The following is a 12,281-nucleotide window of genomic DNA, read 5'->3' as shown; positions in this document are numbered from 1 at the left end:
TCCTCATCTGCCTCACTGGGCTCCCCAGATTTAAATGAGCTCTGAGGATTCAGTTCTGTTAAGCCAAGGCTGAGCCCTTGGGAAGGGGCTGAGCTCCCACCGTGGGGCTGGGGCAGGATGGCCCTCATGTCCTCCCACAGCTGTGGGCAGTTCAGCAGAGGCTGAGGTCATTCCTCCCATTCTCCTTGTATCTCTGCCCAAAACCCAGCCAGGGTCTGGTGCAATGTCAGCTCCTTCCATGAGTGAACCACCCCCAGGCAACGGCAGGAGGAACCTCTGTGCCACAAGGTCATGAAGGATGAGATGATGATATTGGGAGTGCAGGGGGTCCAAGTCCCAGGACACGACTTCCTTGGAGAATAAAATCTTTTTCTATAGGAGTAGAGCCTGCCTTCGGATCTTAGAGGAAGCAGCTGGGGTTTGTTCTTTCCAAAGTCCTCTCCCAGAGAGGATCACCTACGTCTAACATCACAGGTAATAGTCATGCAGTGAAAAACATCATCTCTTTCTGCGTCGTGGAGCGAGACTCCAAAATCTGTTGGGTTTATACTGTTATCAGACTCTCTGTGTGCTACTCAAGAGAACTTGCAGATCTGGCCAGAAGATCAAGGAATCAGTATCACCTTTTTATTTTTGTATAAGAAAAGTATGAAGAACCCACCTGCTTCTACTCCCCAGGGCCGTGCACACCTTTACTGCCTTCTTTGCTCACCTCCAAGTAATGCTGTGTCACTCTCATTCCTGCCCTGCTGAGTGCTGCTCCTTAGTGGGTTATTGCTGCATTATTCCGGCACTCTTCCTCCCAGGATGGGGCCTATTCCCAGCATTAATCTTTAACTCTGCTCTCCTGCAGCTTAAATCTGAAAAATGTTCTGAGTGGCTGCTTCAGGTTCTTTTCGAAATCCTGCCTCGGGATGTTAAGATTTAGTAACACAGATTCTAACCTTAAAATAGCAGCACAAAATGTTCTATTTACTCACAAAATGAATGCCAAGTATGCAGCATCCCTCAGCAGAGCAGGGGAGTGGGGGGGCCGTACTGATAGTATCTGACAGACAAAGGAATTTGGTGGAAAAAAAACAATCTGTTGTCCTTCCTCCAGCGGGCAGCAAATCCCTGGACAGCATTCCTGGTCCTGGGAAAGGTGCTACTGCTTCCAGCTCCCCTTCTCCTGTCCCTCTGAAAGCTGGATGTTCTCTAATACTTCTTAGCTCTAAGAAAGATTGTATTAGGCTCCATGTGAGGTTGAACCCTGAGCGCTGTGAGCCTGAGCTCTACCCAAGCCAGCTCCTGCATGTACTGCTTGGTCCATCTAGTGTTGGCTGAGGTTGGGACGGCATTCCAGCTGTACCAGTGTGCACACAGCATTCCCAGTCCCTGAGCAGCACCTGCTCAGGCACTGCCACACTGCAGGGCCCGTGGCCGTGCTTGGGAGACACCAGGCACAGCCGCGTCCTGCAGGTCCCGGTCGCTCAGCTCTGGTGGGGCCAGAAAAAACCCCAAAAGGTGACCAAAGCACTCACCGCCTTTGCAACTGCCAATCCCAAACTTCTCCTGTGTCCTCCCAGGAGGCTGGGTGACATGTTGCTGCCATGGCATGACCCTGCAGAACGTCTGTGCTGAGTTTTTCCTGGGTTGTAAACCACAGCCATGCCATCGCAGTGACTGTCCCACTCCTGCTGTGCTGACAGTACAGGTGCACCTGGTATGGCACAGCCCGTGCTCCTCCTCAGAGCTGGTTTGATGTCTTTTCTCCTGCTCACAGGCAGCAGCATGAACCTGAAGAAGTACCTGGTCCGGGCGCTGCATCGCCTGCAGAAGGGCCCTGGTTACACCTACAAGGAGCTGCTGGTCTGGTACTGCGACAACACCAACACCCACGGCCCCAAGCGCATCATCAAGGAGGGGCCAAAGAAGAAATTAATCTGGTTCTTCCTAACGTTGCTCTTTGCGTCCCTGGTGTTCTGGCAGTGGGGGATCCTCATCAACACCTACCTCTCCTACAATGTCACCTCATCTCTCTCCATTGGCTTTAAGACCATGAAGTTCCCTGCAGTCACCGTCTGCAACGCCAACCCTTTCAAGTAAGTTCTTCTCCCAGTTTCCCCATCTGTGCTCTAACCCCTCAGAAAGATTGCCAGAGTGAGGTACTGAGGGCCCGTTCCTGCCTCAGACATCATGTTAGGAGCATCAGTGGAATCACCAAGTAGTACTAAAAACTAAATAAAGAACAGTATGAAGATGAATGGCTCAGGGCCGAAGGAGGGTTCATCTGCCTGCAAGTTCTCCTGGGCTTTGTGGAATCCCAGAACAGTTTGGGTTGGGAAGGGACCTTCCAGTTCATCTCATTTCACCCCCTGCCACGGTCAGGGACACTTTTCACTATCCCAGGTTGACTCCAAGCCCCATCCAACCTGGCCTTGGACACTTCCAGGGATGGGGCAGCCACAGCTTCTCTGGGCACCCTGTGCCAGGGCCTCCCCGCCCTCACAGGGAAGAGTTTCTTCCTAACACAGTTTCTGCACCATATCAGTCAATCTAATGAAGGTTTTTGCCTTCCTGCAAACTTTCCTCAGCTCATAAAAAAGCCAAATTCAGCTCACCTTTCTCAGCCAGAATCAGTCTTTCCATCTTTCTCCACAATTCTTTCCCATACCCTTCCTCGCTGTGAGCATTCTTCTCAATGCTCACACTCCAGTCACTAAGATCTGGTTCCACAGTCCTGTCTGCCAGGAACCACAGAGATAGAACTGAAGTGTGATTTCAAAGGAGTCACTGATTTTCATTAGAGTTGCTTTAAATTTATAGTTGCTTTAAATTCGTATCTGTGCGATAGTGTAGCCCAAGGCAAGACGCTCTCAGCCAACACAATTGCTTAGGGGTAGTTTTTCCTCCACTTGCTAGAGATGTTTTGTGTAAACTGTAGTGAATTACTGAACTAGAACCAATTACTGAACTGTGGCCCCATGCTGGCACGTTCACCCCTGCAGCACTCGCTGTTTATCCTCCCACTGCCCTTCTGCCCAGCTGCAGCCTGCTGGGATGCCAGTGTCCAAGCTGGCCGTGCTTTGCATGGAAACTCCTGTTGTCCTCCAGAAAATCCTAGGCAGCAGTCTGAGGTCCCCAGGAAGGTCCAAGCCAGTGGCAGGTGAGCTGCCAGGTATCCCCAGCACCATGACACTGCCTGGTCACAGCTCCCTGTCCCTCAGGTACTCAGAGGTGAAGCACCTGCTGAAAGAGCTGGACAGGCTCATTGAGGCGGCGCTGGAGAGGATCCTGCAGCCCACGCCAGGGAACGGCAGCGAGAATGTGTCCCCGCCACTCGACTTGGAGCTCTGGAACCAGATCCCCCTGGTCCTCATTGACGAGCACGACAAAGACAATCCCATCATCCTGGACATCTTTGAGACCAACCAGACTGCTGGGGGCAATGAAACTGCCATGGGCAAGGAAACCAGTGTGAGCAATGACACTGCTTGGGGCTACCAGAGCTCTGTGGATAACAAAACCACAGGCAATGAAACCACTGCTCCACCCACCCCAGCCAACACGACATCAGAAGAGAAAAAGTACAAGCTGGCAGTGAAGCTGGTGAGAGGGGTCCCACAGTGGCAGCGGGCAGGGATGAGGGATGAGTGCCTTGGCAAGGATGCAGCGGGGAGATCTGTGTCTCTTCCCCACTTCCCCACTGCCCATGGCCACTCTGCCTTGGGGCTCTGGTCTGGCTGTGCCCAGCCCCAGGCCCTGCTGCAGGCTGAGCCCATGGCAGAGCCAGGGCAGGGGTGTTCCATGAAGGCTCCCAGACATGTTCACCCCTTCCTTGGGTCAGGCTCCCAAAATGCCAGGGAGAGGCTGTGGCTGCCCCCATCCCTTTCCTGCTGCAGTCCACAGTGCAGAGGCACATGGTGTTCTTGCAACCCCTCATCCCTGCTCCCATGGAGGCTCCAAGGACCCTGCATGAGCAGACCTCAAAAGTTGGGGCAACTCCAGCCTTAAAGAATTGGCCCAAAAGTGTTATTTTCTGTTAGCTTGTGGAGGTCACCCTGGGGCTGATGTATAACCTGCCCAGCTGGGAAATGTCCCTGGGGAAGGACCCTGTAATGCAGTGTGACAGCCAGCTCAATGTGACAGCTGGCTCGTGGCTCTGCCAGGATGAACCTCTCTGTTCCTGGGAGCTGCAGGCAGGGCTGGCATCCAGACGAGCATGTGGGGAGGGGGGTCACACCACAGCCCCTGCCATCCTCCTGGGGGCTCAGACCTGCCTGCTTTGTGTCCCCAGTGCAGCCATCAGGGCTCTGACAACTGCACGTACAGGAACTTCACCAGCGCGGCGCAGGCAGTGACCGAGTGGTACATCCTGCAGTCCACCTCCATCCTCTCCAAGGTCCCGCTGCATGAGAGGATCAGGATGGGCTACCAGGCAGAGGACATGATCCTGGCGTGTCTCTATGGGGCTGAACCCTGCAACTACAAGTAGGTGCACATGAGCTCCCTGTTCCTTTCCGTCCCAGCAGGAATGAACAGCATGCTAATGGCATGGCAGGGCAGGTTTTTTTCTCTTTTTAAGGTATGTATCAGCTAATAATGAGATTGCTGCTGATTCTCAGCTCTAACAACACTTCCCAGAGGTTTTCTGGATGTGATCCTGACTGAAATGCATTATTTTGGAACAGTGCTGGCTGAGTTAGGGTTTTGGATGGGCTGTTTTGCTCATGACATATCAAGAGTAGCAGCACCCAGGATAACCACGTGCTGAGTCAGCAGCAAGACCCCCAGTTACAGCTCCCCTCCCTTTCTGCACAAGGCTCTGAGAAATGCATTTTAGCCAACTTTGTTTCCTATGAATCCCAAGTTCCTATCTCCAGTGTTGAGAAAGGGGAGCACACAGCAGCACCCCGGCGTGTGGGGAGCCCTGTCCTTCTGCAATGTCCCTTCTACAACAAGGATGACAGAGAACTGCTGTCAAAGCACGAGCTATAATGCCAGCCCAAACCTGTAACCATAGCTCAGGCTGAGCAATTGTTCCTCTCACCTGTGTGACGAGTGTTCCTCTCCATCCCAACTGAGTGCTTTCCCCAGGGCCATGTCCCAACAGACACCTGTACCTTGCCTTGACTTTTTTTTCAAAAACAGATGGATTGAAGTGGTATCAGCTGTAGTCCCTGTACAAGTGTTCAGCAAATGAAGCAATGGGAGGTGAGCCCCAGCACAGCTGCTGAGCTGGGCCCACCATCTGCTTTATGTCACACCCCTTTAGTCCTCCCGAGAGTCACAGTTTTATGTGTATGATTCTTCCAGGAATTTCACCCAAATCTACCACCCAGACCATGGTAACTGCTACATCTTTAACTGGGGCATGGATGAAGAGGCTTTGAATTCTTCCAACCCTGGGGCCGAGTTTGGTAAGGATCACTCTGTGGTGGAGGAGGGGGCTGGAGGGGCAGACATGAGGGGTCTGCCTCGTAGTGCCCATTTCTGTGACTCGGGACAGATTTATGATTCCTCTGTCACTGGAGCACTGCACCATGGAACAGAGGCTTTGCAGAAGGGGATGACCCCCAAAAGGAAAATGTGCCACACAGGAGAAAAGTGACTACAGATGTTACACGTAGCATGAGGGCATCCTCTGGATATTTGAAATATCTGAGACAGCACCTGACTATTCCCAGTTATTGCCATTCTGGGCATTCACCACCAGAAGTGTTCCTGCATAGGTCAGGCTGCCATGGCAGCCAGACTGTGGCTCTTCCCAAGGAACAGGGAGAAGAAAACAGACTCCCTTTTTTTCCCAAAGTCTTACTTTCCAATACTGTTCCTGTTTGAGTGTTTTGTCTGGTGTCCCAGGGCTGAAGCTGATTCTGGACATCAGCCAGCAGGACTACATTCCCTACCTGTCCTCTGCCGCTGGGGCCAGGCTCATGCTGCATCAACAGAAGAGCTTCCCCTTCCTCAAGGATCAGGGCATCTACGCCATGGCTGGGACAGAAACCTCCATTGGAGTGCTGGTGGTATGTGTGGCATTCCTCGGGAGCAGATTCTCTGAGAATAATGTTATCTGATGGGACCAAAACCAAGTTTGCTTTAAGTCTTGGCTGAACTGGCTCAAACCAAAGGAGACAAGGTACACACCTGCCAGGGGCTGGAGCAGTTTATGGAGGATTTTATGTAACTGTCCTGGCAAAGTGCTTTATTGAGGCCAGAATTTTTGGCTCAGGCCATGGTTGCCTCTTTCTCCAGCATTTCAGAAGCTGCTTTGCCAACCCCTGAACACCCTCACCTGCATGGATCCACCCAGGGAAGGGGCTGCAGCCTCTTCAGCTCTGTCATCACTGACTTTCATTTTTGGCAAAGCTAGTGGGGAGCACAGGAATTACAGAGCCTCTGGAAAACTGGCACAGGGACCTGTGGAGAAGTGATAACCGCAGTTTGGTGTTTGGGTTTCTTTCCAGGATGAGCTGGAGCGGATGGGTTATCCCTACAGCGACTGCACCATGAACGGCTCCGATGTCCCTGTCAAAAACCTCTACAGCCAATATAACACCTCCTACTCCATACAGGTAAAACACCCTTTTAAATCAAACAAAACTCTTCAGGAAAAATCATCAAAGCAGTTAAATCTTTGGCCATCATGCAGGGTACGAGGGAATCATAAAATCATAAAATCCTTATTGTTGGAAAAGACCTTCAAGATCATCAAATCCAAGTATCAACACAGCACCACCACCGTGCTCGCTGATAAACCATGTCCTCAAGTGCCACATCCACGTGGTTTTTGAACACTTCCAGGGCTGTTGTCTCCACCACTGCCCTGTTCAAATGCTTTACGACCCTTTCCATGACAAGTATTTCCTAGTATCTGATCTAAGCCACACATGGTTCTGTAGGATCGGTCACTGAAGTGCTGGGAAACTTCTGCTGAGACAATGTCTAAGTGACACTTCTCAGGAACTCATGTTTTGTGTACACAAGTGATATTTACCCCTGACAGGAGAGGAATACAAAGGAGAGATTCTCCCTCTTAACACTCCTACGATCTTTAACTTTTTTCTCTTTGGGGGGATTAAGTAACTTTTCACCCTGAAAATGCAGCTGGTTTGTACAGGAAGCAAAACAGCCCTTTACTTCTTCATCACTCTGAAAATGGGATGAGAAAGTTGAGTGTTTGTAAACCTTGAATCTGTAGAAAATTAGAGTGCAAACACTAAGCACAGGTTAATTTGTAACAGGCTGTACTAGAGAGAGAAGCAGCTCTTGAGGGTGCGATCCAATAATAAGGGAAACACCCAAACCATTTGGGGTGATTCACAGATGCACCCAGAGATCGGGAGGGCTTTGGGCTGGCAGCGGTTTTATATTTCTACCTTTATATAAAAAATAACAACTGGATCACTTTACCCAACTTTTGAAGATGTTTGTATTAGGTTTAAGCAAACACTCGGGAGGATTGCATTATTCCCTAGAAGTGCAAACGCTGACGGAGTTGTGTGTCCACATAACGCCACTTCAGAGCCCTCTCAGCAAAACCAGGCTCTTCCATCACTCCCTGGCTGCTCTGTGCACTCTGTGGACCTTTCCTATCACACAGAAATTCTCTGCTTGTTCTACCCACAACTGTTAAATCTAATTATCTCCTCACAGACTTTGCTATTGCTTTGTGCTGCCTCATGCAGAATCCCACTCCAATCTCAGATGATGAACTTCATGCCTCACCAAGCTAATGGCAGTGCTGCAGCTGGAGCTGCAGCCACAATCCTCCCAGGAAGAGCAGCAGCTGCACAGAGAAGATCATCCATATGTCTGCTCTTTATGTTGAAGGATTTGGAAATTCCTGGTCTTTAAGTGTAAAACCAGCCCTTTGTCAGTGTTGTGTAAAGCCTGGAGAGCACAGCCATGTCTGTGGTGGAACAGAACATTTGTGTTCCCTTTTGGAAGCTTGATATTACTTCTATGAAGCCCTAAAATAATTGAGAAATGAGCAGTTTCTTGTGGGAGTGGCAGTGGGCGCTGAGCTCCCTCCATTTCCCATGAGGTCTCACCCATGGGCAGCTCCTGTGAGTGGCCTTAAAAACTCCAGTGCCCAGCAAGGCTGCAAGAGGTTCTGGGCAGGGACAGGCTCTGGCAGACCCCACTTCCCCTGCACCTTCATCTCTCTGCATCTGCAGCCCCAAAATCTTCTGTTCAGTGCAAAAGGGAGGGAATTCCTGCGAGCCACTGCCATGCCAGCAGTGTGGAGTTGCCCGAGGCCTCAGCCCGAGTCTAAGCATCCCTCTTCCCTCTCCAGGCCTGCCTGCGCTCCTGTTTCCAAAACCACATGGTTGAGATCTGTGGATGTGGGCACTACATGTTCCCTTTACCTGAAGGGGTGAGCTACTGCAATAACGAGGACAACCCGGGCTGGGGTAAGAGCTCGCGGCGGCCTCTGGGGCCAGGCCGGGATGGGAGTGGGGTCTGCCCTGTCCCTGCAGCTCATGCACAGCTGTTCCCTACAGGACGTGGCTACTCGGGCCAGTGCTGGGGAGAAGGGGCCACACCTTGGTCTTGGCTGTGGGCTGGGTGAACCCTTGGGCACCAAAGAGAAAGAACACAGGGTATCACGCCAGGCCTCTGCACCCAAAATTTTGGGTCCCCTAGCAGGGGCAATGGAGGGTCCAGTGCTCCTCTGGGGTGGGACAGCTCTGTGCTGGCAGAGGCCAGGGCTGTGCCAAAAATACCACCCTGGGCAAGCTGGCTCTATAAAAACTGTCTTCAGAAAGTTACAGTTTATTTTTAATTTATTATTAAATTGTCTGAGTGTTTTGCCCAAGTTTCTCAAGGAAGGGGAAGTTGAAAGGGAAGACAGCAGATCTATGCAGGAGGGTCATACCTAATATTTATTTTGATAAATGAAACTGATATAACCCAGTAAGTGGGTCCTTATCTAAACAGATACTTTAATTTTGTTTTCACCAAACAGCATATTGCTATTCCTCACTGAGATCCAGCATAAAACAGCGACAGATCTGCATTGACTCCTGTAAAGAAACATGCAAGTGAGTACCTGAGCCTGATCTGGTTGCTGTGGAGGTGTAGAGGAATCCTGCATTTTGGCTCCCAGCCATCCTGACCTAAAAGGGCAGCAAACCATGCAGGGCTGGTTTGCTGTGTGAGAACTGAAGTTCCAGAGACTTCAGAGGAAGGGAAATCTCCATACTAATGCTCTTCCTCTTCCTTCCAGTGACACGCAGTACAAAATGACCATCTCCATGGCAGACTGGCCATCGGAAGCCTCTGAGGTAACCCTGATTCCTTGGTGTGTAACAGACATTGATGGTTCCCTGTTCCCAGGCACACGGACACTCACTATTGTCAGAGCTGGTGTCCAGGTCAAAGCACCTTTGCTAAAGTCCATGTTTTCCACACACAAACCAGCAGCAGCACCAGGGCATGAGGCAGGAGGAGGGACCCCTCCACAGTGGCTCCTCCCTCCTGGGGTTCTGTCTGAGTGTCACTGTCAGCCCAAGGCTGAGTCCACCTTCCACACCCCAAAAGGGCAGGGGGGCTTCCCACAGGACAGGGAAGGAGCATCCACTGGCCCTGCTGAGGCAGAGCTGCCCTGCTCAGGTCCACAGCATCCCCCTCCACCTGCACATGGGGCCAGGGCTGCCTGGGATGGGGCACGGCACCCGCAGGCTTGTGCTCTTTGGGAGCACAGGATGCCTCTACTCTTTCTGAACAGATTTTGTTTTCCTAGGACTGGATTTTCCATATTCTGTCTTATGAAAGAGATATGTCAACAAATGTGACTCTGGACAGGTGAGTGAAAGGAACAACCACTTTATCTTCTCTGCTGAGCCTGTTAACATCAGCCTGACACGAGCCTTGGCACCAGGCCAGCGCAAGCGTGCGCGAATGTGCAGGGAGGACGAGGTTTGCGGCGGCTTCGCCTGGGATGTACAGAAAGCAGATCCAACAGGCACTTCATGCATGTCCTCTGCTCTCCAGAGCTGCAAACTGGGTCAGGCAAACTCAAACATGCAGTTAAAGTAAAATCAGCATTAAGGACAGTTCCCACTTTATTATGTTTGTCACTTCATACTCACATCTTGCTGTCTCTCCATCCCATGGTCAGGCTGGAGCAAAGGTGCAGGACATCGACAGCCCAGCTGCTCACTGAGGTGGGTTTTGTTCTTTACAGGAATGGGATCATCAAGCTGAACATTTACTTCCAGGAGTACAACTACCGCACCATCTCGGAGTCAGCTGCCACTACGGTGAGTGCCCATCCCAGCCTGTCTGGCAGGGCAGGCACAGGGGCCACTCAGCTGGGAGGAGAGGACAGTCTGTCACATCTCTCGAGGCTGCTATTTCGAACATTTGCTGTAATGAAGCCACCTCTGCCTACTGGCTCACAGCCCTCAGTTCCTTCCCCCACTCCATGTTCCAGCCCTGCAGGCCAGCACTGGCACAGGAGGGGACCCAGTGGGCAGGTCCCAGGTGCAGGGGCATCACCCACGTCAGCACTGGCACAGGGGATGATGGATCAGGGTGGGGCACATCTGAGGGGCTCCACTTCCTCAGCTCACTCCGCTCTCCTCCTGCAGATCGTGTGGCTGCTGTCGAGCCTGGGAGGCCAGTTTGGGTTCTGGATGGGAGGCTCAGTGCTGTGCCTCATTGAGTTTGGGGAGATCATCATCGACTCGCTGTGGATCACCATCATCAACGTCATCGGCTGGTGCAAAGGCCTGAAGCAGAGGCGGGCACGGGCGCAGTACCCGGATGCTCCCCCGACGGTGTCAGAGCTGGTGGAGGCTCACACCAACCTGGGCTTCCAGCACGAGGCCACGGGGGCTCTGCCCAGGGACGAGGCGCTGCCCCCAGAGCCTGGCACCCCCCCACCCAACTATGACTCTCTGCGTGTGCAGCCCCTCGACGTCCTCAGTCCCGACAGCGACACGGAGACCGAGTGAGCAGAGTGCCCTGTCAGCTCCCGCTGGCCACCGCTGTGCTGTGTGGCACTTGCTGGGCAACCATCTGTCAAAATTAGTAGGGAATTAAAAGCCCAAGCTGTCCTCTCCTATGACTGATTGCTGGGAGGGAGCTCTGCCTAATAAACCCTGCAATAAACCTCACAGAGTCAGGCTTTGGCTTTAGTGTGTAGAGCTTGTGTATATCAGTATTGCTGTAAAATCATGTCACCATGTCTCATTACCAGGTGGGTGGGAAGCAATTCCCAGTGAGCAGAGCAAGGTGGTGGCAGGGAGAGGATAGGATATTCTGACAGTGGATGCAAGGTCATGGCCTGGTAGACCACAGAACCCTAGAAGAGTTTGTGTTGGAAGGGACCTTAAAGACTCTCTCATTCTATCCCCTTCTCCAGCACTCTTGGCTGCAGAGATGGGGCACAGCGTGTGCTGCAGCTGTGCCATACCAGGGATCAGAGCCTTGAGATGGGACCAAAGCTACTTCTGACCTCTGAGGCTGCAGAATTTCCATTCCCAAACTACAGTGGAAACAGCAAAAACTGAACTCTCCCTTCACTGCTGGAGCCCCTGTGTGCCCTGTTGTGCTGCTGCCCAGGGTTTGTACCACTCATGGTGCAGGTGGTGTTGGTGTGTGCCAAGCCTAAGACTCCACAGAGACTCGGGGGTGGGAGGAAGCACCAGCCTGTTTAACTATCATTCTTGCAATAATAAAAAAATTGATTTAAAAGTTGTCTTTATCTTCCCTGCTGGCAGCGGGGGCAGTCCAGTGCTGCCAAGAGGTTGATGGCAGTGGCTTGCAAGGAGGAGAACATGCTGTGCTCACCCTGACATGAGGGCAGCCGGGGCCTTTGGGGATCTGTGTGGGGCTGAGCTGAGTGGGGCAGTGCATGCACCTGGCCCCCAGCCAGCTCTGGCCCCCAGAAGCTTTCCCAGGAGCCCATCACAACCCACCAGGACTGGCCTTAGTGAAGTACATTTGCAAAAGTTCAAGAGGAAGCACAGTCGTGTGGTTAAATCACATACCCAGGAACACGATGTTCTGGGCACGGCGCCCAGTGCAGGGCGGCCACAGAGAGGGGAGTCCAGGATCCTTCTGCATGGGAAGCTGCCCAAGCACAGGGTGCTCTGGTGCAGAACTGTTGGGCAGAGCGTACCCAGGGTCCCTCCAGCCCCTCAGCAGTGGTGGAAATTGTGGATCCAGTTGCTGATGACCACCAGCAGCAGGACAGAAGAACTGGGGGACAATCTGACAGCTGAGGTGCCACCAGCATGGCTGATTCTACCCCGCACAAGGGAATTCTGTGTTCAAAATTCACTGAA

The 12,281-nt window shown here is 52.2% G+C and overlaps 1 protein-coding gene across 1 annotated transcript; it reads left to right on the top strand.

The window, feature by feature from the left end:
* Window positions 1–383: 383 nt before the first annotated feature.
* On the top strand, window positions 384–10,946 carry SCNN1B (sodium channel epithelial 1 subunit beta; the record flags this gene model as incomplete). The annotated part of the gene is made up of 13 exons (XM_082291876.1): window positions 384–474; window positions 1,766–2,084; window positions 3,210–3,591; window positions 4,280–4,473; window positions 5,299–5,402; window positions 5,845–6,008; window positions 6,450–6,557; window positions 8,282–8,399; window positions 8,954–9,029; window positions 9,215–9,272; window positions 9,731–9,792; window positions 10,175–10,250; window positions 10,581–10,946. The coding sequence occupies exons 2-13, from the start codon at window positions 1,774–1,776 to the stop codon at window positions 10,944–10,946; spliced, it is 2,019 nt and encodes a 672-aa protein (XP_082148002.1). The 5' UTR covers window positions 384–474; window positions 1,766–1,773.
* Window positions 10,947–12,281: the final 1,335 nt, after the last annotated feature.

Source organism: Coloeus monedula, assembly GCF_965178545.1.
Source record: "Coloeus monedula genome assembly, chromosome: 16".
Taxonomy (NCBI): Eukaryota; Metazoa; Chordata; class Aves; order Passeriformes; family Corvidae; genus Coloeus; species Coloeus monedula.
Note: the sequence above shows the minus strand (reverse complement) of the source record. Positions and strands in the feature narration are given on the sequence as shown.